Source organism: Catharus ustulatus, chromosome 6, assembly GCF_009819885.2.
Source record: "Catharus ustulatus isolate bCatUst1 chromosome 6, bCatUst1.pri.v2, whole genome shotgun sequence".
In the NCBI taxonomy this organism is placed as follows: domain Eukaryota; kingdom Metazoa; phylum Chordata; class Aves; order Passeriformes; family Turdidae; genus Catharus; species Catharus ustulatus.
In genome coordinates this window covers 58,121,761-58,148,949 of record NC_046226.1, presented here as the reverse complement: position 1 = coordinate 58,148,949, position 27,189 = coordinate 58,121,761, and the positions used below count along the sequence as shown (strand labels likewise).

At 38.6% G+C, this 27,189-nt stretch overlaps 1 protein-coding gene across 4 annotated transcripts in view; it reads right to left on the bottom strand.

Annotated features, from left to right (window-relative positions):
- ANO5 (anoctamin 5) overlaps positions 1-26,836 on the bottom strand; it is a 58,096-nt gene extending 31,260 nt beyond the window's left edge. Inside the window, exons 1-5 of one of the 4 annotated variants that reach the window (XM_033062915.1) lie at positions 26,707-26,836; positions 16,853-16,897; positions 15,048-15,112; positions 7,998-8,045; positions 1,314-1,427 (exon numbers count right to left, since the gene is read on the bottom strand). In XM_033062915.1, the coding sequence (XP_032918806.1) occupies positions 1,314-1,427; positions 7,998-8,045; positions 15,048-15,112; positions 16,853-16,897; positions 26,707-26,767 (333 nt within the window). In that variant the 5' untranslated portion in view covers positions 26,768-26,836. The remainder of the gene's footprint in view (positions 1-1,313; positions 1,428-7,997; positions 8,046-15,047; positions 15,113-16,852; positions 16,898-26,706) is intronic. The other 3 variants (XM_033062917.1, XM_033062916.1, XM_033062918.1) reach the window with 3 other exon arrangements.
- Positions 26,837-27,189: the final 353 nt, after the last annotated feature.

Below are 27,189 nucleotides of genomic sequence, written 5' to 3'. Positions count from 1 at the left end.
GAGCAGAAGTTCTTAAAGAAAACAGTATTTTCTTCATAAAAGAATGAAAGCTATATGCATTTTTTTTTAACAGCCCAATCTTGCAGTATTTTTCCAATGGAAATTTTAATTTTTAATTACAAAATATCTCAATATGACAAGACATAGATTGTAACTGTTCTTCGCTTCAAAGACCAATAGTTTTGATCACGATTTTGCCATAAGCATTGGTATAATTAATTTTTTTTCAGATACCCTTATCTTTCAGAATGATTACTTGAGACTGTACTTTATTTGGTCTCTCTCTCTCCTTTTTACAATTCTTTTGATCATGAATAAACTTTGGAGTTATATATTGCAGAAACTAGTTTGTAAGCTCTCCTGACTCTGAAAGAAGGTAGCAAATACAGAGAAAAAAACCTGAAATTCTTATATTTTTTAAATATTGTGCTTAATTTAAAATTTGTTGTCTTGACTGCCTCTCATCATACTGGATTTTTTAATATAGCTTGAGTTTCTGTTAGCCAAGTTAGACTCACGTGTCAGTGTGAGCATGTAACAAATAGGTGTCATTAACTGATTCCATTTGACCTATTATTACCATTCAGGCAACTGGGTTTTGCTGGTAAGTTCAGTGAGAATCACTAAGTTGCATTATAGAGAAAGTTTGTTCTTGTGCTCTGTTACATGGGAAGGCTCTTATAAAAGCCACTTTAAATATTCTTCTAAAAGAATGAGTACAGAAAGTCAGAATGTAGACAGTAAGTCAAACATAGGGAAAAGCTTCAGGAGGACATGCTGTATTTGTGTTACACAGAGTATATTTTAAGAAGAGAGTCTCAAAAGTATTAATGGAAAGCGGCATTGAGTCTTGGACTTAAGAATCTATTTTTCCTCCTACTACAGTCAAAGGGTGTGAAAAAATAGTTATTATTAAATCTTGTTTGGATGATCTTTGCTTATTTAGAAGAATCCTCCTTCATTTGAAAGTCTTTACAGATACAATTATCTACAAATATTTCTCCAAATTCTCAGCTAGAATGTTAAATGAAGAAGTAAAATAATTTTAATTACTTTGCTCCATTGTATAATATATTGCTCAGCCCAAGTAATGAAGAGTGACCAATTCAATAAACATAGACATAAAAAGCTAATAAAATTGGGTCCTGACAAAAAACACAGAAATTACACAGAAATTTCCATACATGGAATTGCTTTTCACATAGCTAAATTCTATTCCAGATGAGTCTGAAAGAGTGATCTGAAAGAGTTAGTAATCGATATTCATCCTATTATAAATAAAAATTAAGAGGACTTCAAAAAGACAAACTTACCAACTTTTTTTCCCATTCCTTATTAAGATCATCCACATAGGACAGAACAAAATCAATTCTCCTGACACCATCCCTGAAGAATATAGAATCTTTGCTTTGATGTCTTTTATCAATCTGTAGAAAATACAGGCATATGAATAAAAAAACAAGCATTGCTGGTTTTCTAAAATATAACAGAAGACAAAGCATTTTCCCCATATTGCCACAGTTCTTCAGCTTCTTTACAGCTGAAGACATATATGGGCAAGTTTTAACAAGGACTACATCTAGTTTAAATACTTTCAAAATTAATGGCATATGTCCACAAGCATTACATGTAAATAACAGGTACGTGAAAAATAAATATACATATGTTAGTGTAGCAATACTTGTGAATACTTGAAGCAGGTAGCAAAATGCAAACTCCATGCATTTTCCTCTACATAACAACATTCACTAAATCAAACAACAGAGAGACATTATGTCCCAGCAATGATCACATACAGAAATAGCTCACAAAAATACAGGGGTGATGTTTCAACACTGAGTATATTTTTCATGGGGAAAAAAAATGTACCTAATAAAATATATCAATGTAACAGGGTAATTAGTATTCCAATTGATCGATTAAAGGCCATATTTTAATATACCAACATGCCAGAATGTCTTAGAAACAACATCCACCTTTTTTAACTACTGGGCCACAGTAATTAATGTCAGGCAAATTAAAGTCTGTAACCCCACACTCCTGGGGAAGTTAACTCATTAATTAATATTATTTATTATCATATCAATATTCAGCTCTATCAAATCACGTACAAGACATACAGCAAAGTGCTTTCCATAAAAGCAAATATTCTGGTTTAAATGTAACTCTGTGCTGAGGAAGGTTGGTATTATTTTTTCAATCACACTTATCAGCAAAAGTATATTTGTGTAGGGTTGAACTGGGGTTTTATTTTATTAGAGTAGGAACAGAAGAGAGTATTATGCCCCTGTCTTTTCCCTCTCATACCATGCAGGGATGCATGTGCTCCCTGGGAAAACATAGAATATGTATTTGTAACTGTGAACCTTGCTCCCAGTTAGCAAAAGGCATCACACAGTGAAGCATGTTATTACTGCAGCATCCAAGCCACTTGCAATAGCATTCATCACTGCTTTACCCTGAGACGTCGCTTCAGGAACAGATTAAACTTCCTTCCACTCTGCTGGAATAACCAACAAGTAGTTAGCAGGCTCACTGTTTCTCTCCAAGAACCAGCTGCTTCAAGCATATACAGCAAGCGAGAAATCCACATCCTTTAAAGCTAAGAAAGGCCTCCAACCATCAGAAAAACACAAGTGCCCACAAATAATATGACTATCATGTCTTTTTGGTTAAAGGTAAAGCTGGGCTGGAATCTGTTAGGACAGTAAAAATTGTTTTCAGATAATGACTCCTATAGTACTACTTGCCATCATTTGGATACTTAAGCAGATTTTAAAAAGAGCAGTAAGAAAGTGGTTTTGAGTGTAGAGCAAAGACACCAAAACTGGCTCATGCATACTGCATGCATGTTTCTGCTATAGTTGTGTTTGGTCAGACCCACTGGGACACAAAAAGACAAATGGCAACCATGTAATTCCAGAGTTGACAAAACTACAAGTAATAATACACACGTCATATGTTTAACAGGCTGAAATTAAATAAAAATTATTGAAAATCCTATTATTCCATAGTGTTGCACAACTTTATGCATCTTCATTAGACACACTGGTCACCACTGAAATCAGATACTTGAAGCAGCCATGCACTGAGGAGAATTCCTGTGCTCCTATTTTAGCCCTTAGGGAGCTGTAAAATACTGTTGCAAATCAATGCAGCACCAAAAAAAAAAAAAAAAGCTAAAATAAATTATTTCCTCAAAATGCTGCCATCCGTTCTTTGCCTTTCCTCTTCAGCAATTCTGTTAAGTTTTTTGTTGTTTATCTTACTGAGAAATATTTACAGAAGATCAATTATATTACTTTGTATGGCTGAAATCTGGACAGCTACCTCAGAAATGCTTTTGCTTCCAAATGCAGCACATCATCTTGCATGATTAAAAGGTTCACAAAAATCATGGAATCCAGTAACAGAAAAGAAAAAAGTATTTTTCTATTCTATTTTGTATTTACAGGTTTAGGTCTTTTTTTGCAAATGTAATTGTGACTACATGCAAACTGCAAGTTCAGATACTAAGTTAATCAAGTTGAAACAGTGCATGCGTGTTTTAACCACACTAACATCTGTACAGAATCAACAGTACTGTAATTATTCAGCATTACAGTAAGTGAACCCCAAAGTTGCATTCTAACAACCTGCAATGTTAGCGATTGCCCAAACCATTGACTTACAAAACCAGTGACTTCATAAGCACAGAAATTGTTCTAGGTACTAAATTCATATACATGAAGAAGAAATAAAACAATAATACTTACTTAAAAAAAAAAAAAACCTCCTGCCGAAGGAGTACCCCACATTGTTTGGGTTGCATAGTTATAATCAGATCATTTAATACAATTGAAGAATTATTCTATCTTTATTGCCATCAAAATTTGGTTGTTTTCTAAGATGTATCAGAATCCTCAGTAATTAAAAGTTCCAACTATCAATTTAAGAAGACACAGAAGTCACTGTCAGATCTGCTTTTAGAAGGGGAATACTTATCACTTCCTTCTCCTTCTATACATAGGATTATTCATTGCAGATAGTGAAAGGCCTGCTTATTAAACCCATAAATTATTCCTTTCCATTTTTCTGCATTTGGATTTCACAAGGAGAACAAGATCAGTCTTGCACATTCATGAAGGTTTACACAAGTTTGACATATATAAAAAGTTTGTAATTTGCATTGATTCTATCAGTGGATCATTAAACATTGTGGATTTGTGCATCTTATTTCTTAACAGTTTTTTCCAGAGTTGCACGAATGCAGTTAATGATCCTCAACAACCATATTAAATGAAGTTACACCTCATCACCGAAAATATTCTGAAATGTGTTCCTCCTGCAATACAAGTAACCAAATTAACACTTCCCCACACAGTACAGACAGCAAGTTGAAGCTTTTTAGTAATTAAGTTATACCCAATGAGGAACTACAGAGAGATGGAGCCCTGAGGCGTACAGGGAAAACTCAAGAAGCAACAACCACAAGTCACAACAGGAGAAATTCCTACTGGATGTGAGGCTGGCTGGGTGGGAATGGGTAAAACAGATTGCACAGAGTGACTGCATAATCTTCATCCCAGAGATCACACAGCCTGATTAAGATAGGCCAGGACTGATCTTCACTGATTGTGCAACCTGATCTGCATTTGAAGCCAGCCCTGCCTTGAGACGGTCAGCCATGCAGAGGTCCCTTCCAATCCAAGTTCACTGTAGGATTCTATGAAACCTTGTTACTGCAAACATTCAGCATTTACCAGGGCTTTCAAAAAGTTGTATAAATCCATTAACTACAAAGCAAATTACAAAATCCAGCTGTTCAAAATACAAGCAATGTCCTCCTGTTACCCTGTAATAGTTTTCCAGCCTCATTAGTCTAGTTATCTTTCTCAGAACTGTGACCACTCAGCTTGCAGACAGATGTGCTAATTGAACGCTGTAATGGCCCATCATGAAGAAAGAAATTTTCTTTTCATGTGGTGTAAGTGCAAGCTTACAGGTTTCATATGCTATTATAGCAATAGTTTTAGTTATCCTGTATTTCATGATTTCTCTCCAGACAGCCAGCAGAGGCCATGTCCAAGCAAACAACCCTCCAAGTACCTAGGATTGCAATCCTCACCTCAAAAGCAATCCTCTGCAGCAGGAAACATAGACTCAACAGGACAGGTGAGTGGAAGAGACCAAGATTTCAGTAAGGAAACAAAGTACAGCTCAAGATGAAGGCTGCAAGAGCCCACGGTCCGTTCTGCCCAGCCTGGTTTGGGTGTGTAAATACTGGCTGGCAGCCCCACACGACATTCAGATCCACCCAGACTCGCCTTTCAGCACTGCTGAATGCTTGCTCAGGAGTGCTTGGCTGCCTCACTGCACAGGTGCCTGTGAGACACTTCTCTGGGGCCAAGGCAAACAGTCGGGCATGGGGAGCTGGAGAGGGTAAAGCAGCTGCTGGAAGTGGCACCAACCACTAACGCTGACACCGAGAGTGCTTCAGAGGGACGACTGTGGGCTGAACTGAGCAATGGGCACTGTGCTAAACATCTCTGTGGCCTCATTTGCCTGCTGGCACACTGACTGTGGACCTTGGGCAGTGTGGGCAGCTACCCCGAAGGGTTAGTGGTGTCACAGTACCCAAAAAGCAAACACGTTTTAAGGATTACACCTGAATTATTTAATCCGGTATGTTTTTATGGGACTCTGAGGGATTTCTATTTCTGGTTATCCATCCAACAGGAAATGTATTCTTACAGGTCACTTAGCACAACTCTCACCTTGTAGGTATGGAGCTTCCTCCAAATACACCCTGCTACTAAATATCCCAGGCTTCTCTATGTCCGTGCTTCAAAGACAGGGAAACTTAACCTAGAGCAGTACTTTTCAGATTATCATTCAGTCAGAAAAGGGCCTATGTTCAGAAACATCCTTCTCAAATTCAATGCCTCAGACCACAAGCTTTCCCAAGTGTCCAACCTCACAGAGCAGGGAATGCAGGTTCAGATCTTAGCATCCTTCTCCTTCTCCTTCTGCATCTTGTACCTTTTTTTTGTGGGAAGGTGGTCTAGTGCAGCATTTTCATTTACAAAGCAGCAACCAATACCAAGTAGAGGTAGAGGAACCCATTAGCTTCATTAATTACAGTATAGGGAAGCACCTCTGGTTGTGACTAAATAGAATGACAAGAGGTTACATTGATACCATGGAATGGTTTCTAGGATCCCCCATCAGCGTATCAAGGAATTACATTATCATAGTCCTACATTGCCAGGCAAAAAAACTACCTGAAACTACAATATTAAATTGATTTGTAACATTTTGCTGGCTTAAAAGACACAGTCTACAAACCAAATATTTATTTTATTAACTTTGATAATCACACAGAAAGTTAGATGTAAAACAGACAGTGTAAAAACCCCAAAGAACTACATTAAAATGCAACTAGGTAATTTATGAATTAGCAATCCACAGCAGAAAAACTTTCCAAACACAAAAATGGACAAAAATATAAGGTTTGAAAGCTGAATCAAAATACAAGAAAAGTCTCCATAACTGAAAGGGTAGGAAATGTACCACGGCTTAAAAACAAAGTTATCACCTTCACTCAGAGCCCCAGTTTGCATGGAATATTTGTATATTCCTCTTTTTCACTGAATTAAAACATGCTACAGGAAAAACACATGGCTTTAAGTGCTGCTATGCTAAATATGAATATATATATACATACATACGAACTCAAACATAACTTTAAAAATGCATATATAAATTATATAAAAGTATTTCCAAAATTAAAATGTTCCTGGAAATACATTTACAGAACATACATAAATATACAAGTATTTTCCTGAAAATCAAAATGGCATATTGCTGGTTTATGCACTCAGTTCCCATTTTACCAGTCCCTTGCCATGATGTTCTTGTCATTATTCTTCTTTGAAGGAATCCACACAACTGAAGAGCTCACTCGCTTTAAAGGTGTGTATTAACAACACTCTTAGCACCACCCATCCCAATTTCCAGTTATACTTCATGCAGGCTATAAGGTTGCATACAAAGGTTCCCATTCAAAGAAACACAAAATCCCATGTATTTCCCAGAGCTAAAACTTGCAAGCTGCTTCTTTCATCTTAGCCCATGTTTCAATTCTGAACCACATTAAAATCTGAAAGCTTGAAAACATGCACTTCAAAGCAGTTTAAGATACCAAGATAATTGCGCTGAAATATAAATGCACATAAAAAGCCTCTCTGGATAAATGAATACATTAAACAGGAACAGAACAAAGGAAAATAAAAAGTAAGCTAGGAGAGCGTACGTGTTAGACACCAGAAGACAAAAGGAAGCAAGGAAGACACCAGAGCTCAAGGTAAGCAAGCAGACAGTTTTAATACACCTCAGCATGTACTTCTTCAGTTACTTCAAATGACTTTTTGTACTTTTTCTCCATAAAACAATAATGATAATTTTAAGTTTTCTGATATATTTGAGAATTGATATAGTTATCTTGTCTGTGAATTTCAGTAAGTGGCTATTCTGAGCCTTTCCTTATTATTTACTACAATTAAAAAAAAAAAAAAGAGGCAACATATTTCAAATTATGTCAACATCTGTTTCTTGCTCTTTAAAACATTATAAAGTATCATGCTGACTCACAGAGACCACAGGCCATCATGATAAAAAGGAATCCCACATTTGTTAATAACACCAGAGTCAGAATACATCCTATATCCCATCAAACCAAAACAATGATAAAAAAGCAAACTTTCCAGTTTTCTCCACCAATCTCAACTTTTCAATTTTATCTATTATCCTTTTGATTTACTTCAATTTATCTTTTAAGTCATCTCTAGGAATAAATGCAAAATCACATTCATTTTTATCAACTGGAAAAAATTGTTTTTAGAAGGATGGCATTCTTGAAACTGGAAAATTTTCCGGTGAGGGATGTTTTGGCATACTTTTGTAGAAGACGTCACACAAATTCATGCAAGGAAGCATGAATACTTCTTACTGCTTACCACTTGATGTTCAGGGATGAGTAAAGTAGTCTCAGTGCTGTTTAGGCCCTGCCAGTGGCATCACGGGAAAAACACAATGTTATTAACGATGATGCAAAGGCTAACTCAGAATTAAAATCAAAGGCTAATTCAGAAGAAACAGTGTAGTTCCTGGTTTAAGTTGCTGAAAAGCCCTTCTGAGTGATAGGTGGATTTTCAGTTGAGATAGTCAGAGTTTAAACCAACCTCTTCTTCCTCAGAGGAGCTTGGTCTCTAGCCTACACTGGCAACTTTTACACGGGTCCATACCGACTTTTAAGCATTAATAATTACAATTTTTGATAAGAGTTAAACAGTATGTATTTTTTATAAGAATTAAATATTTCCATTAGAAAAAATAGTCTAAACAAGTTGGTACAGATTGCCATTTATAAACTAGTGAAGAACAACTGTTTATAGTACTCTTATCTATTCTGATACCCAAGAGAGAAAATGTACACAGCATAGATGACTGTGCATTCAGAAAAAATGCGTTTCCCCTTCCCTAGCTATTTTTTAACTACAAACTGAAATTATACAGTGTACGCTGAACGAAAAAAATGCAATGAGACAAATCCTTAATCTCACAGTGTAGACAAGATAAATTGGTACCAGTAATTGCAGTTACATCTAATGAGACTAGTGAGGGCTTCCCAGTCTCCAGCTCTGATCCACACCCAATGATGCCCTACCCTGATGTTAACTGTACAAGACCTGGGCGCTCACTGTTTTCCTGTATGTTGGTGTGGAGGCTGCTGCAACATCCTCAGGCCAGACTGCACACAGGTATGATAGGAACAGCAAGAGAGAGGCCTCTGCAGAGCACAGCCATCCTACACACATGGCCATCAGCTCTCTGGGGTCCTGGCCCACCACTGTGATGGGTTTTGAGATCAGGTGCTGCTATTGGAATGAATAATGTTTCTCAGTATCTAATTAGTCAATAACTTATCACACTTTTGTTTTGTCTTGTTTTTGTGTGCTTTGAACACAAACCACAGACAGATTTTAACAGTGCAACCAATCAGTGCAAGTCCATTATAAAAACACAATAGTTCTCTGTGGAATTAAATTAACTTTCAATAGAAACAGAATACCAACAGCATTTTATTATTATAGTATCATTTACTGGTTTAGAGTAGTAAAATTTCAGAAAGTTTATTACCCCAAACCCAATTTTCATAAAGTACAGTTTATTATTTTTAAAATAATTTTTCACTTTCATTACAACTCTTCTTGAGAGAAACCACTGAGGTCCATTCCTGTTCTGGTTACACATCAGGTGATACATACACACATCTTTACATTCTTTTATAATGATGCCATGTCTGAGTTATTTGCTTATCTAAGTAAATCAATAACGTCCTTTTCAGAATGCAGTAAAATAAACAAAAAGATCGATCTGTTTTTTTGCAAGGAACCCCCTGAGAAATAATGCAAATATAAATACCTGCACTGTGCTCTTACTATACGATAGTCTGAACTGGATTTAGAGGTCTAATCCTCCTGTCACTGATGCTACTGGAAAAAGTTGCACTTTTAGTAGAGAATCAAGGGCTGAGACATTTATGTGGAAAGTTTTTCTCCAATTATACACCGTAAATACTTGCCATGGAAAGTACTGTACAAACTAAACACCAATGAAACGGTCTTGCTTTTTTCAGTGCTGCCCTGCGGCTCCTGACTTCTCCATTGTACACATTCCTCCCATCCACACTGGCACCCTTCCATCTGCTTTTATCCAGTCTCTCCACCCCATACTCCTCCCACCCACTGCTCACCACCTCCTCCATGGTTAGATGCAAATACAGGTTTTAGCCACCCACGGGTCCTCATTGCCCACACTGCTTCACTCAGAGACAAAATTTTACTACATGTAGTGAAACACAAAGGTCTGAGGTGATGACGCACAGCTAGTAAAAGAGGCCTTTGTACATTCCTGTGCATTCTGTTAAATGCTTTCCTGTTACTCATGGGATCTTACTCTGTTCAGTACAACTGTCAGAAATTAATTAGCTCAAGTCATTAGGATTAACTATTTTTAAACGGGTGCTCACACCTTGTCCTGCACATTTCAAATACTCTAATAGATACACACTGCTTTTTCATGATATGCCAAAGTCTGTGTACAGCACAAAGGGGCTCCAGCACAGGTAACATATGACATGCAAAACAACAATCAACTCAATCCAACTTTGTTGAGATGAAAACCAAGAAGGTTGGCAGTGATGGCAGCAGTGTTGGGCTGGTCCCTCTTACTCTGGAATCCACCCTCTTTAGTCTTTAATGCACTCTGGATCTCCCAAAAATAGCCCCCGTGCTTTTGTTAGACTTGGAAGAAGTCTTTTTGTGCTTCTTTCTAGATTTTGAAATCAACTTTGTCTATCTTTGCAATATTAACAATGGCATTTCATGTTTCTCTACTTGAAGATCCACCCCTCTGAACTGCGAAATGAACAAGCACGAAAAGTAATGCACAACATGTTCCTTCAGAAAAAATCCCCAACCAATTAATTTGTAACACCTTCAGTATCTGCTGCTCTAAAAAAAGAGAACAACCTATGAATCAAGCCATAATTGTGGTAAAATCCATTGCTTTAATAAATTTGCCAATTTAATTCTGCTAACCTGGCTTTACTAAAGATAGCTTGCTCACAGATTTTCTTATGATCAAGTTACGTTATGGAAAATCATGATTAACAGGAACTTTCAGCATTTCACTGATGTGAAATTAAGAGAAAGGTAAAAATTTAATGTATAACTGCGCAAAATAAATTCCTATCTCCGTTGTCTTGGGGTGACTTTATGATGCCTGTATCCCCAAATCATCTGCTGGTGTTGAATATTAAATTCTGCAGCTTTAAGACTGCTTCCAGGAGTGAAGTGGAAAAGGAAACGGTGCAGAGTCGTTATCAGAGACTGCACTTGCTTCCCTGCATCCTTCACACAGACTGTGCTGGCTGCAGTGGCTGGCAGGAGAAACTATTCTTTGCGTTTAGTTAGTTTTTTCTGGGTAGCTGAGGCAAAAAGGGGGCTCCTGGACTGTGGGGTTTTTTTCCCCTTTTTCTTGGAAGTGTTTGAACCTGCTCTGGACTGAAAAGCCCAGAGGAGCACCGGGAGCTCACACTGTGGCACACCAGGCCTGGCCTGGGGCATTTCCCAGCGCCCACGGAAGGGACTGAGAACAGCCTGAGTGAGCCGGGCTGCACCCACGGAAGGGACTCTGCTCAATTTGTCATCTCGTCAGAGCGGAGAGAGGTTTTGTTGTTTGGTGTTGTTCATTTTTGTGCTGGGAAGTGCTTTGCCTGTTAAATAAACAGGTTTCTTTCCACTTCTCTCCACTCTTCCCTGAACTAGTTGAGGGCCCCATTCGGAGGTTTCCTCCCAAATTTGCCCTAAACCAAGACACTCCTTACAGGTAGAATAGGGCACAGTTCCTGCAGCCTTACTCAGAAAGCAGTACGGCCACCTGCCTTTTATGAGGTGGAGTCCACATGCACACCAAGCAAACATTTCAAATTATTTCTTAATTGGAATAAAAAATAGTCCTCTGTATAGCTGGACCTCTACAGATCTTGATAAACTGGTGATTCCATTTTGCACAAAAGTTGTACTAATTTTACATTTATCCCATCTGAATGGCCTGAACTCTTACTATTAGAAAATGTAATACAAACTCAATTTTTTAACCTTTCCTCCAATCTTGAAATGATTGAGTGATCTTTTTTCCTCTTAGGCACAGGAACTCTATTTTGTCAGTGTGTTTCATCTTCATTTACTTAAGTAACCTGAACATCTAATTGCAATCCCCGAGCAGACACACCATTGTATATTTTTCTAGTGTGCTCTCTGCACAAATAGAAAGCACAGAGGAAGAAACCATTCTCAGGTTCTATTTAATTCATTTTCCAATTTTCTTGAAAGGACTTCCAGAAGCATTTATGTATTTCTTGGAACAAGAACTCCATAAAGACTGATTCAGATAGATTCTATGCAGGGATTCACTCAAGTCAGTTGCCCATCCCTAACAGAAGTGGTTGTCTTTGTATAACTGATTTAACAAGGCCATAATTTGAAGCAGTTCCCATTGCAGCACTTATTTGAAAATACCCCCATTATATAAATTTTTCTCCCCCTTCTCCAGGCTGCTGTTTGTGGAAAACATCTTCTTGCCTTCCTGCATGACAAAGCATCTAGAAATTACTTATGCTATAAGTATTGGAATATGAAAAGCTGATGAACTCCAAGTCCAAGATCATATTTCTTTTGTTCCTGTGGGATATTAAAGAATAAGAAAAATACAGAGACTCAAGAAGAAGAAGTTAAAAAAAAACATAAAAAAATCCAGGGTGATACATGCAAGAATGCAAAATCATGAAGGACCCAATGCATCACTGATTGGTGCTCTAATGCTTTTTGAGTCCTGGACTTCATCCAACAATATGCTGGCAGGCTTCACTACAGACTGTTCTTCACTATTTGTTTTTCTTGCATCGTTCCTTATATGCAAATCACATATTCCTTTGCAAATTACAGAAGGAAGAAGAAAACCCAAGCTCCCACTGAATTATGGATGGGCAATGTTTCCGTTCTCCATATTAAATCTAGATTTACTTTTTCCCTCCTCTGTTGCTAAATCAACAATAAGGCCTTAGCTTCTTCTCTGTGCTGCTGAACAGGAGCATAGTCTTGGGGGATGTTATGTTTTTTCTCTCCCAAAAGAAAAGACAGCCTGAGCAAAATGAAGTAGTGATCTGAATGTAAGTTCATTCAACTCTTTCCCAGTGTTTTTTTAAATGAATTCCATTTCTGTTTTAAATTTCTTGACTTAAATTTGTTTAGGAATTCTAAACCTTCATAGTTTTTAACTGCAGAAACATTTTTAAGTGACAAGAAAATTACCAACCTATTATGCAGGTAAAATCATTTAATAGAGATATGTGCTACCTGTCAAAACAAGAACAAAGCATATTGATCTGAGCTCAGAAAGGCCTTGGTGAAAGGAGGAGAAACCATGCTGGGATAGAAGATCCTGATGAATTCATACAGGAATGCATCAAGGATGTTAAGGCAGCCTAGCAAAGAACTGAGGGAAAAGAAATTCTTCCAGTTTATACAGAAGAAAACTGAAGTTGTGACAGCACATGAAAACAGAAGATTAGCATTATATAAAAAAAATCCGATAAATATTAGGAGCTATCTTACTATTGCAATTAATTAATAGAAAAACTTTTAAATACAGACTTAAACTGAATTCTAGAACATTAATCATCAAGAACTAAGTCTGTCATGGCTGATAAGTGTGAACAAGATCAAGAGTAACTCTGTAACTTTATGTCTGACTAATGCACAGAAAGCAAAAATCAAATAATGAGAATGTGTTAGGGTTGATTGGGTAGGAGAGGGCAAAGCACAGAAAAGTACTAACTGAAATGTAAGCAAACATCAGATAACCACCTGGTCTGCAGAAACCAACTAAGGCCAAACAAGCTGTCTCAGAGGGAGTAATGAAAACAACAAAACAAAACCCCCAATTTATCAACTACTTACTGATATTGCTTATATGACAATACTTTGTGATATTTAATAACAAAGTAAAACAAAAATACTTATGCAAGGAAACATGTAAGTAGAAAACAAGAGAAAAGGCTGCATGAAGTTACCAAGGAGAGATTTTTGAGAGGATAACCAGATATATTTTTCCCAGACATGAACATGCTGAAAATCAAAATCTCCTCCTTTCCCACCCCATTGTGAATCTTTCATCCTTCAAACAAGGTTCCAATCCTATTTCTACATACATGACACACATTGCACTCTTTCTCCCATGCTTCCTGCCTTATCATATGTCCTAAGTCATGAAGTGACTTCTTCCAAGTTTTGGTGAAATGGGTCATCCCCATCCATTCAGAGACTCTGGTAAGTAGCTCAGAATCAGCTTATCATGGTATGATGGCCATTGTTCAGTGAAGCATTTGATATGGTTGTTCACTGAAAATTCTCCTGGAGAAAAAGATGATTACAACTCCTACCACAGATTCAGAAGGGAATAAATAGGGTGAACAAGTTTTAAAATGGAACTGGTAAATTTATGAAAACATTGGGATGATATGGCTGTACACTCTAAGAACACAAAGAGTTGTGTAATCTAGGAAGTCCTTCTGAGTTCTGTCTTTGTGTGACCATCTCCAGATTTGGTCCTCAGAAGACACTGAGGATGTTTTACTTTTAAGAAGCTCAGCAGAACAGCTGCAGTTTTTCAACACTCAATTCAACAATGTCTGATCAGTGCTCACGGCCAGTATGAGACCCTATAGTGACAGACCAGATGTTTCTCTTCCTATCTAAAACTTTCTATCTTCCTCTAAGCATGCAACAACAATAAACAACAATACAATAAAATACCAATGTAAAGATCATGTATTTTCTACTAATTTTGAACCAGTTTCTCAAGTGGACACACACTGCTACTTCTTCAAGACACTGTGTATTGTACATATTAAGCAATGAGATACTGTGAAAAAATTTATAGCTGATGATGCTTTTCATGTTGCATATAAAGAGGTACTCTAGTAACTCAAATCTTCATTTGCTTTCTCGTGAATCTTGCTGCACTGTCACAAGGTTCCTGGAGCAGTGGAACTCTTGATTTCCCAGCAAGCCAGCAACATGATACACAGCACAAAACAAAACGTTTGGTTTGTGCAGAAACAGTATGTTTTTCCAATTGTCAAAACATTTAAAGATCGTGTGATTTTCATTTCAAGACTGATACAAGAAACACCATTAAGCTCATACTGTTTTCTAACACTACTCACTAGTCTGTTGTAGCACTAGCACTGCTAAGTCTCTTCTGAGCCTCATATTCATGGTTTTGTGCTTTCAAAACAATGCAGGAAGAAAATTTTTATACGGATAAAAAGGAGGTATAAGACAATCTAGAAGAAATACTGGTTTTGAAAACTAATTGTCTTTTTCACAACAACCATTCTTCTTCTTTCCTACCAAGTAGTACATTAATTAACACCTTACCTCAGAGCTGCTTGGGATTTCTGATCCTGCAGTTGAAATAGTTTCAGGTCCATTGCATTCTTCCCCTGCAGAACATTGAAAAAGAGATTCATATAAATACATCCCATTTTTAAAAATATTGTTGTATCCAAAAATGATGTGGACCTTGAAGGCATGGAACTATGAACAAGTAGAGGATGGAAAATAATACTCATAATACATAAAATCTTCCAGAATGGCTCTTCAGAGGGGAAGAAATGCTGTTAGACACAATATACTCAGTCTGTACTACCTTGGTGTAACCTTGCATTCACAGAAACGTATTTTTAACTGTGACAGAAAAAAAATCTGGTGTCATCACTTAGCTTTCTTGTATCAAATATCTGCTAGGTCTAAGAGGGTTTCATACTCAGAGCTTTGCTGCCTCGGTTATGAAAGTTCAATTACCTCTGGAAGTGTTTGCTCAAAATCAAACTGGGGTGTGGTTTTTTGCTAAGGAGTCAATGATGTATAATCTCAAGATTCCAAATGCCCATGTAATGGAGATATGACAACAGAATCAAGAATAGTAATATGACCTTAAGTAATTAACTTCTTGTTCAAAAAGCAAGCAAACAATCCTCCCAAAAAAACAGCTCCAAAACAACAACAATGATAAACCAAACAAAAAAATATGCCTTCATTTTAACAGTAGTGAACTCCATCATGACTTTCCCACAGACAGTCATTTCACTAAAGACACTGTTACTAAAATGTTAATGCTAAAGGGAAAATCCTATTTAGTACCTTCATAATCTTAAACTGGATCAAGGTAGTGGCTGGGTTTTTGCCTCTAAATTAAAACTATCACCAGTTTCCTCTGGAGAACAGTTCTGAAGCTCCTAAGTTAGGCTCCTGCTCCAAGAAGGTTTTTGTAAACAACCATCTCTCTAGAGATTAGGTAGATCAGTCTCTTCAATCAGGCATCTAAATCACTCCACCACCAGTGGAAAAGGATAAGTAGATTTGAAAACACATGATCAAAATCTAGACCATGCCCCTAAAAATGGTGTCTCTATTCAGAATGGGTACTGCAGACTTGGCCAAAGGTACCACCAGGGCCCAAGAGCAGAAAGCCCAAACATTTTGTCACACAACTCTTCTGTTCCAGGCCAGGAACAGTGTGGCACTTTGTCCTTGTAGCAGGAACATTCTATTTTCTATTGCTGAGGGAACTTGAACTGATTCAATGGCCTCTAATTGCCTTTGTGTGGGGTTTTTCTGGATTTTATCCCCTCTCTAATTGTGAAAGTCTAACCTCAGAACAAATATAATTCAGAGTTCCACATTTTAAATGCTTTCCTAGTACCATAGCTGATTACTTATGCAACTTGTGGAAGGAAATCCTCTTGCTATCTCTGTTCCACTGAAATAAACCTGAATAACTCTAGAGTAGCACATGAGGAGGTAAAAAGAGAATGCAAAACATACATTATACTCAGTATGTTCACTCCTTGTAAAACATGTAATCAGATTTCTGAACATGAGCAGCACAAGCAAGGTACACGAGAATCATGTAGGAAGGTGTAAAGAGGCCCCATCCCAGAAATGCACCAAGCACCATGAATGTAAATACACAATTAGATCTCAACGAGGACAGCTGCCAACAGATAGCCAACAATTGACTTGCAAATCCCATTGCAAAAGGCCTGGCTCATATGCAATACCAATGACTCACATTAACTGAAGTGTGATTACCAAGAGGCTCCCAGCAAAAAGGAAAAAAAAGAAAGGACAGAGCAAACAGACAAAGGGGAGGAAGGTAAAACATGGGTTAGTTACAGTACCTTCTGAGGATGATGGCTTGAACTTGGTGAGAATTGCAATGTCATCTTTAAAAGGAGAAAACACTTCAGTAAGAACCAGAAGTATAATTCACTTTAACATGAACCCATTTCCTAATTCTCTCTATCCATTACAAAATACAGCTGCTATATAAAGCAAAAGAATAAGCCCTGGATACCAGAGGCTGTGAGTTAGACAGAAAATGGTGCAGGCTCCTCTTGGAACACCAACATTCACCTTTTTGTCCAGGCACCTTATTCAACAACACAAACAAGGATGCCACTTTTCCTTATCAGCAGCAGGGAGGACCATAATAGTTTCTACCAGCCAAGAAAATGCCTTAAAAATTCTTCATTTAATTACTGCTTAATATCTAAAATGGAGTAAAACAATAATACTCTGATAAAATTCCATATTTAAGGGTATGCCCTTGTTCTCCAGCACTACATACTTTTATGTATATAAACAGATCTAGAAATATCTGCATGCCAAGAACAACAAAGACACTTAATGCTAAATTTAGTGGCCCTTTATCATAAAATTTGTTTGTAAAAATTGCAGAAACTCTTTGAAATGTTTTTTGTTCAAAATTAACTCCAGTACAAAACTCTATGACTATTAAAGCTCACTAAATTATTTCAGAAATTTATCATTTTACTGTTTGTTCAAATCACTGGCTTTCATGGGAGTGCACATATCCTAGCTGAAAGAAATGCCTCTTTCCCAATGTAACTGGTGTCTTCAACAGCCTTACAATTCTTCACACAGCTATTTGTAACTCCTTAAACACATGTGCCTTGGCAGTGTGCATGTTGCTGTAAATAAGCAAGCTTTGTATGGCCTATAATTCTGCAGTGTAAGACAACATATGCTGTCCCAAACTACACCCAACCACAGGGCAACCTACTTAGAAACTTTTGGTATGCCACCCCCAAGAATTACAGACCATTTCTACTTCAATTACAGACCCAAATGATGAGAACAACAGTAGCCCACAACACAAATTAACATTCAGTACTGAAGAATATAATCAAGATCGATTTAATTTCTTAAAATATAAATAGTTTACTCACAATAAAAGGTACTTTCATTATTGTAATCTTACAATTTCTGTAACAAGCATAAAAATGGCTTCTTGTGTAATTAAACAATCAGAAATTCTATAATAGTTCAAATTTGTTTGAAGTGCTGGAATCATTTTTTCTGTTTGTGGCAAAACTGATGAGTTAGGAAAATGCAAAAGTACATGTGTTCAGTGCTGCTCCAAAAAAGTAACAACGGCATTGCAAACCAAGGCCTCCCATTGACCCTGTTTTCTGGTAACAGCTGCAGCAAGCCAAGCTGCATCAAAAAAGGAACTGCACATTCTCCAGGAGAAATACAGCTTATCACAGGTCATGTCCTGGCCACAGAGTGGTGCCTTGACCAGGCAAGTAAAAGCCCAGGACAGACCTAACCACACAACTTCTCACTCAACCATTGGTGCACTTTGAAGAATGGTTTCAGCTTCCAGCATTCTCCTAGATAGAGAAGAAGTACAATCTGGAGGACACTGGAGCCTGGTCTTCAAAACAGCATGGAGAAGTCTGCCTTGCTAGGGAGAGAAGGGATTTTAGCCATACAGATGTAGTTGGACTGTGCTACTCATCTTTGAAAGCCATTGATAAAATCCTTGGTTTTTTTAATTACAAGCATAGTCACAGCCATGGATGTTCCAGCCCCTTTAACTGTACCTAATCTGCAATTTCCCTGGAAGACAACAATCCTTTTACTTCAGCATCCTCAGTAAATCCAAGTCTGCTGGGAGACAGCAAAGAAAAAAGCTTGGCTGATGATGCTGTACTTGAGGTACAGCTGGGCATGTGCAGCTGGTGTGCAGAGCAACTCTGCATCAGAAAACAGAGTAAGAGAAGGCTTTTCAAGTTTTCTTTTTTCCCAGCTTCTGTAACTCTGATTCATCCGCACCAAGTACAAACTGACAGACAGTTTATACCACTAAAAAACATTTACACATGAGATGCTTCCAAGATCAGGTGGCAGGTGAAGAGACATTTCCAGGGATCAAAATTTGTTTTGCAACTAAAACTAGAAAATCATCTGCATTTGCACACCTAAGACCTCTGATAGAGCTATTCCAATGGAAAAGCCACAGATAGGATTCTCATGAGGGTGTTGATAAACTGCATTGTTTAGCAGCAGTAAGACAGCATTACTACTGATTCTGCTATTTCGGTATTGTTTCCAAAATACTGCTTTCAATTATTTCCACAATTTTCTCAGACACAACAGCAGCATCCTTTTCAGCCAACAAAACCAAGCAAGGAGTTTGCAGGCCACTGACACTGTTCCATATATGTTTGATATATTGGCATATTAGTTAACACACATGCCTATCTCCAGAGCAAAACTTTGACAGTCCAGGTAAAATGAAAACAAACAAACCAACAAAAATCCTAACAAATCCTGAAACTTACACTGCAGTTGTTATGAAGTAGCTACTTTGTACTATGAAGCAAATTCCCAACATTCATCTTTAACATGCTATGAAAGAAAATGTTATCCCTAGATGTCTTGAAGTTACCATCTTAACAAACTCCCTGACATTATTCGATCACCTGGCCTGGTCAACAGGAAAGAGAAATCCACTTCTTCCAAGCAAGCACCATAATGACTACTGCAAATGCTTCCATATCTAAGGAAAGCAGCTTTACAACGACTTATCAACCAAGTTTATGCACATACTGAGCATATCCTCCAGAGCTGGATGGAATTACCACTGGGAACTGGAGACCCACATAGCTGACTCGTGAGAAAGCAAAATAAGGTTATTACTCCAGATGGCATCGTCTGAAGAGTAATAACTGTGCTGCTCAGCCAAAGGTTCAATCTTAAGATGATGTCTGAAGTGGTGATTCACGCACACACAGAGATGCTTCTAAAGATTTAGAACTATTTAACAACGAAAACATTGTCAGCGAATCCAAGCAAATCTACTGGCAATATTTAAAAAGATTTTCTTAGTCCCTTAAAAAGAAGAAGATTGCATTCGAGTATAGGCTGCTTCACTGATGTATTAATTTTCTTCATGTGTTTTACTATTAAAGAGGTACTTCCAGAGAACAGTTATTTATCAACACATCAGAAAAATAACTCTTTTACATAGGCATAAATATTTGGAAATCTGTTCCTAACAGTAAGAAAATATCATTTAGCATTTGGAAAAGACATGCAATCCTAGTCCAAATCTCTAGTATAGTAACTGGGCATTTTAAACCACACCGGGACGTTTACCCTCAGCTGCCTCCCTTTTAAAGAACCACAAAGCCACCTCTCTGCTTTAGATTAAAAGCCACCAGGATAGCAAAAAAGGGAGTACTTTAAATAAAACGAGAAGTTGTGCAAATTTGGTTTAGCAAAAAAACCAATGAGCACAGCATTTTAAAGCAATTCAAGCAACAGCCATCGCTGTATTTTAGGTATCAGCACTCAAAGCATGCTGTGAGCATTCAGACCTTCCAGGTATCATTGTTCTGCAGAATGATACACATAAACTGATTAATAAGTTCAAATGCAATTAAAAAAGAAACCCCAGACTAGGAATAGTTGGATAAAGTCAGGTATTTTTGAACTGTACAGCATTTACGTGCATGCAAGTAAGAGGGACTAGAATGATAAAGAAATCTCAGCAGAACAGGGTGGTAGAAACACCAGACTGCAGGAGTTCTGACAACTCATGGAGCACTAGTGCTGTGTTTGTTTGCCCTTAAGAGTATTTATATATTTGGGGACAGATGTTATCAGCACTATCTGACTGCAGAGGCAGGCAAACAACTCCAGCAATGGCCTTGCACATACATGAAAGTGCCAGGTGCTCTCACCTCTCCTTCAAGGTAAGATAGAGGAACTGTGGGAATGTTTTTTATCACAGTCAATGGAACCATGAGCACTTCAAGAAGTGTGAAGCACAGACCCGCTTTCCTAGTGTGCCCAGAGATTTACCTCAAAGCATCATTCATTAATGTATTTCTCCAACTTCCAGTGAAATCGCTGATGTAAACCCTTAGGCAACAGTTTCCAATTTATTTCCACATCTGCAATACACAAGTGCCCAAAAGTAGTGGAGGGCCTAATGCACTATTCATTCATTGCACACACATTACATTCCTGACCTTGTATGAGAGATCTTCTATAGATGCTGTAAATGAAAAGGGATACATAAGCTAGGAAACAATTTTTTTAAAATTAATCATCTCAAATTTACTGTCCTCTGGTGGTATTCCTCAGTTTCATTTTATCCAGACATTTAACTTCAGATGGTCAATTTAATCTGCAAATTTTTATTCCTTCTGGTTCTTTATCATCTACCTCACTCAATACTTTTTGGTAATGCTTCCAATAAAATGTACCATTGGAAATTTTGCCACTGTATTCACTGAGTATTTAATTTTCTCACATTGAACAACATAAAAACATACCAGTATAGGAAGACATTTTATAAACAAACGCAAGATTTGCAAGATTTACAAGAATTGCAATAATTAGCATTTTTGTCCAAGTTACTTTAAAAATGATGGAACAACTTTGGAATTCCTGTACTGTTCCTAAATAGAAACTGTTCCTGTCAATCAAGAAAATGGTCAGGGCAATGGGCCATGGCTTCTATTGCCTAAACTTTTTTCTGTAAGCACCACTCAACTAAAAGAATTGAAGTAGGCAAAGTGGTTTGAAGAACCAAGTGGTCCAAAACCACATCTGCTAGCCATTACTTGTAGGCATGGTATATTTCTAGCACTACAAATTGTGCAAACATAGACTTATGATTTCCTACCCAACAGTTAGGACAACTCCTGTGAATAACAAGCCAGAGGGCCCTTTCTAATTTAGGGCTAGCACAGAAAATGAAAGGACAACCATCTGCATCATGAGTCCTACCACATGGTTTGTTGGAGTTTCTGCTACCTTGCCAAAGGCCTCAAATTTCATATTTACCCATGTGAGCCTAGTGAAGAAGACAGGAATCCCTTGGGATTCTGCCCTTCATGCAAAGATATACTCACTTCCTAAAAAAAGTGTTTGGAACTTCACCACGTCTACTGGTTCTCCTGGGTGAACAAAGGCATGAACACCACAGCTTTAACAGCTTTAGGTTTCAATGAAAAACATACATTTATATAGTAAAATCCAGGCAAATAAATCCCAACAGACTCAGCTCCTCCCTCACACAGTGTTTAATCAAACACAAAATGTTACAGCTGTTACAATAAAATACACAATATTACACAATGTGTAACCATACACACAATGTTTAACCTAAAATAATTCCTGAAATGTTATTCAGCTTTAGCACATTTAACTGTAAACAAGTAATAGTATAACAAATAACTGTAAATCCTTCCATAACTATATTACAATTGCAAGACCTATCCCTAGCAGTACAACACTAGAACCTTCTTTCCACTTTCTGCATTTATACACATATGCACGTGGAAAGCTATCACCAAATACAATAAAATTACTGCTAGATAAGAAAATACAACCTGGTAATTACACTGCTTTTTGGTTCAATCCCCAGATCGCAATAAAAACTAGTGCAAAAGTTCACTGCAATATTACCTTGTCTCTAAACATCTTATCACATTTTTACATTACCTATAACTTCTTAATGACATGTTTAGGTTAGATGACTATTTGTCTCCTCCATGTGCATATGCAACTCACTGGTTTAAAGATACAAAATATGAAGACAATGGTATTTCGTTGCTCAGTGGGGTTTTTTTGCTTATTTGTTTGGGTTTGTTTTTTTTTTTTTACAAATTATATTGCAACAGTTCTCAAGCATGGTTAAGAAAGGACATTTTCATCAGTGCCCTTTTATCTTATCCTAGTGTTTCCTCGTATCACAGTAATTATTAAGTCTTTGTACGTATAGGTTAAAGTGCACTTTCATTTTATAGTACAGTTATCTGTTTATTTCCACAGGGAGCACCTCAGAACAGCATAGCACACCAGGCAATGCCTTAGCAACAAACTGTTGGAGAGGGAACCACTGAGAGAACATCACTCTGCCTTACACCACAAGAGATTCTGATGGCTTTATTTGGCATCCACAATCCAGAACCTCTGCCCCTCAGCTGAGCCAAACCATTCCTCCAGGAACTGCTGTGAGGGAGAGACAGCTGCAGAGCATTTTCTTTCATATTCTGAACAAGAGGGTGCAATTGTAAGCCCTTAGTTACAAAGGGACTAAAACACCTTCAGCTGTGATGGCAGGACCATCACCCAGTTTTGCAGCTGAAGGACCTTAGAGGTCTTTTTCAACCTTAACGATTCTGTGAATCCAGCTGTATTTCCCAGCTTCCCAAAACGTGGCCTGAATATCCCACGTAATTGCTACTGGATTTAAATGGCGTGCAAGGGACTTAATCCTTCCTTTGCTACTCACTGAACTGCAGACAGTGAGTTTAATCTCACTTGCAGGGTTCTCACCTAAAGTGAAAATGCTGTCCAAGAGCAATTTTTTAAAAAAACTGACAGTCTTTGGAGAAAAATCCGTATTTAACAGCTGCAGTGGAATGGGCTTGATGTTTTCATTTTTCACATTAAAAGCATCACAGTTATACAGTGATATGACACAAGTTGTTGGAATGAGTTCCCAAAAGCAGGTTCCCTACAAATGGGAGTTTTCTGTTACAAAAAGGTTTAACTTCCAATAACCAACCTGTATTTATACTGTGTGCCCACAGTAATGCATGGCAGCCAATAAAGAAATTCCACTCAGAAACCAGACACTGGTTGGGCTAAGAGAGCATTTTCTCCCCTGCCTTTTATATTATGAACTATGTCTAAATTTTATAGAGCTTTTATTTTATTCCCTAAGAACAAACTTTTGAACAGCTTTCCTCTTAACAAACCCTTTGGTTTAGCCTGTGGGAACATGATATCCCATTCAACGTTTCCACAAATAGATCAGAAATTACTACATACACTGCGACAGAGTTAGAGACAGATGTAGTTTTGAACAGAGGCCTGTATTTTACGTTACTGCCATGAATTCTCTTCAAATAAGTGCAGCATCAGTTTATTAAATGACAGCAGGATTTGGCCCTGGATGCTGAGGTGCTGCAAGATGGCAACACTCTGGCACAAGCACCGTTTGCAAGTCATGCCATTGGCTTTCCCTGATGTTTTTCCACTTTTCTCAGAGGGAAACAAGCAAGATGGCAACCAATCTAAGAAAGAATTGAATTTAGACCACTTAGAGCATTTTCAGCACAAACCAGGCTCCTGGAAGCTCTGGAAAAGGAGCTGTGTATGTATAAGGCCAGCATAATTCAAATCATGGCATGGAGCCAAATGCAAGCTTCCAGAAAACTGGCAGGCTTGGGATATATCCCACAACACAGCTACTGTAGCATGAACATGCTGGGGACAAAAAAAGTTACTGGAAGTGAATGTATACATAAATAATCCTAGCAACATATTGCAGTCTTCCTCCTCTGATATTTACATCCCAATTTTGCAAGTTCAGTTTTCTTAGACTTAAATATCTGGGGTAAATTACACACACCTTCCTACAGAAAGCAGTATCACACACACAAAAATGTGAATTTTTACCTCACACAGATGTAATTCAGCAGGAAGCAGTAAGCTTCCTTCAAGGTAAAAGTTTTGGCACACAGGCTCTAAACAAGCAAGCAAAACTTTCTACTGCTGGTATATAGTTTTGCCTCCCCATTACCTATTCCCCAGCATTCAAGTTTAATGAAAAGCAATAGTAAACCAGAATTCAATACTCACATACTATCCAAATACAAACATGTCTTAAAATAAGTAGCAGATTGTTCTCTCCTGCCTTGTTCCTATGGACTTACACAGGCCCTGCCTGTACATATTAGACATCCAGAACCTTAGGAGTCTTTTCCTTAAAACCACAAAGGTCTACAAGAAGTCTATAGATCTGTGTTTATTATTAAGATAGTCTGTAGAAGTATTTAGATCTGTAAGAAGTCCTGCTGGCAGTGTATGTACATCGTTAACTTTTCTAAACAATAATTTAAGGAAGTTTTTCAGGGTTTTCTTAACCTTGAGAGACTTTCAGGCAACAAATTAACATAAACTTTAAAAAGCCTACTTACTTCGTCCCATATTTAATTTGTTTCTATTTCAGAAAAGAGGTTAATTAACAAAATTGAACCGAATTTGAACATGATTTTGTATGGAGAGTTATGTGCTATTGTAGGGCAAATCCTCCTTAACATCCTTGGACACTGAAACCCCTCAAGTCTCCTTTTATTCACTATTATGACTATAAAAACCCCACAAGGCTCATGGGAAAACTGAATAACTGTGGAATGAAGTTTAGAAATCTGACTTCATAGAATCATTCCCTAAATGGGAGTATTTTGTGTGCTCTGTAAATATTTTTTAGTCTCAAGGTACTTCAGAAGAACAACCCATGGAGGGAGTAGCTCAGTCCCAGCATTTTTCATTGCTCCCAGGCAGCGGAATGGGCGATGACTCAGGTCTCTCACATCCCCTTTGGAACAGGATTACTGGCCAAGAGGCTGTAATATCCCTCTGCTCAGCTTCCTAAGAATACTGTCAGCTCCACCAGGCCATCCCAGAGAGGGTAAACTTTTGTCTGACCCTTGCAGCAGATGCCTGCATCCCCACAACTGGACACCCCTCCTTGCTGTCGCTATAAACAGCTTATTTTGGATAATTTCCCGGTCAATAGTGCCATCATACCTCTCTGAAACAAGACTGCCAAATATTTTGAAAATCATTATTTGCCACTAGTGCTCGAGCAGTTTAAAATGGCACTATATACGTTTTTCTAAGAGACTGTGTAGTCAAGCTGTAAAGGAGAACAGACAACCTGAGAAGACAACACTTAGTGGTTCTTTCCTGCTTTAAGATTTTTCACTTCCAGGACTGATGGCAAAGCATTATTCCCACTATTTTTTTTAGGTCAGCATTTTCCTTTTTTAAAAAAAAACAAACAAACCTATACAGTCACATTCTGAAAATATCAATGTGCTCTATTACATCTGGCTGTTGATTCACGTTGCTAGGTGAGGTGCTGATAAACACACACTTGCTTCATGTTATTTTACAAAACCCTAACATGACCACATTTATTATAAGTAACGACATACCATACTGACGTGAAGTGGAAACTGCAACATGGCTATTGCAAAAAAAGCAAGGCCCTGACAGAAATCCCCTGCTGCAGGGTCTATCCGAAGCTGAGGGGTGCCAGCACATCTGGGATGGGGAAGAAGGCTGCTCACACCTTGCAGAGTGAGGTGAGCCGGTTTGCTCTGAGTCTCCTTGTAGGGCAGCCTGAGTGTCCTGTCCCCAAGAGCCAGCGCCCATCCCAGCGCTGCTCCGGGCACCTGAAGTTTGCTGAGGCGCCTGCTATCTGCTGTGCCTCTTCAGATAAAAACCTAGCGGATTCTCCGGTTTTTGTTCCTGTTCTTTTGTTCTCGGTGGTGATATGAGAGCCTATTTAAAGGTTTATTTGGGGATTATAAAGACTTAATCATAGTTGGCTCATGCTCATGGAAAAGTGGTTTTTGCTCTTCTCAAGTGGAAGCCGAAGGATTAAAAGCTCAATGCAGGAGGGGTCAGGATTCAAGCCGGGATCTGCCCCATCTCAGAGACGCCGACCTACAGACGCTGGGGAGGAAGCAGAGCCCCCCAGACCTCCCACACCACACCACGCTCCGCTCCGCTGCCTCCCACCCGCGCCGCTACCACGGGCCCGGAGTCCGGGCTGGGCAGGAAGCGCCGCCGACCCCCGGAGGGCAAGGGCGGAACAGAGCCGCGACCCCCGCTCCCCGCCCTCTCCTACCGTCCGCCGACAGAGCCATCTCGATGAGGGTCTCATTGGCTTTCTTGCCCAAGCGGTTCATGGTGGCCGCGTTGCCGCTGCTGCGGGGCGCGGCTCGGAGCGGAGCGGTGACTCAGGGCGGCGCGGCCGGCCCATGCATGCGCACTGCCCGCGGGGGCGGGGCGGGCCGGGCGGGGAGAGCCGGGGGAAGGGGAGAGACGGGGGGGTCCTGGCCTGGGCGGGACAGCCCCGAAAATTAGGAGGTGTGCCTGAGAACAGGGTGCGTGATTATGTTTGATACGGCCTCAGCTGTGCCGGCTGTGTCCCCTCCCAAGCTGCCTGTGCACCCACCGGAGCAGAACGGACCTGCACGCTGAGCAAGCACTCCTTGCTACGCGATATCTAAAACAGCTCTCTGTTATCAACACTGTTCTTATCACAAACCCAAAACTTGGACCCATAAAAGCTGCTATGAAGAAATTTAACTCTTAACTCATGAGGCTC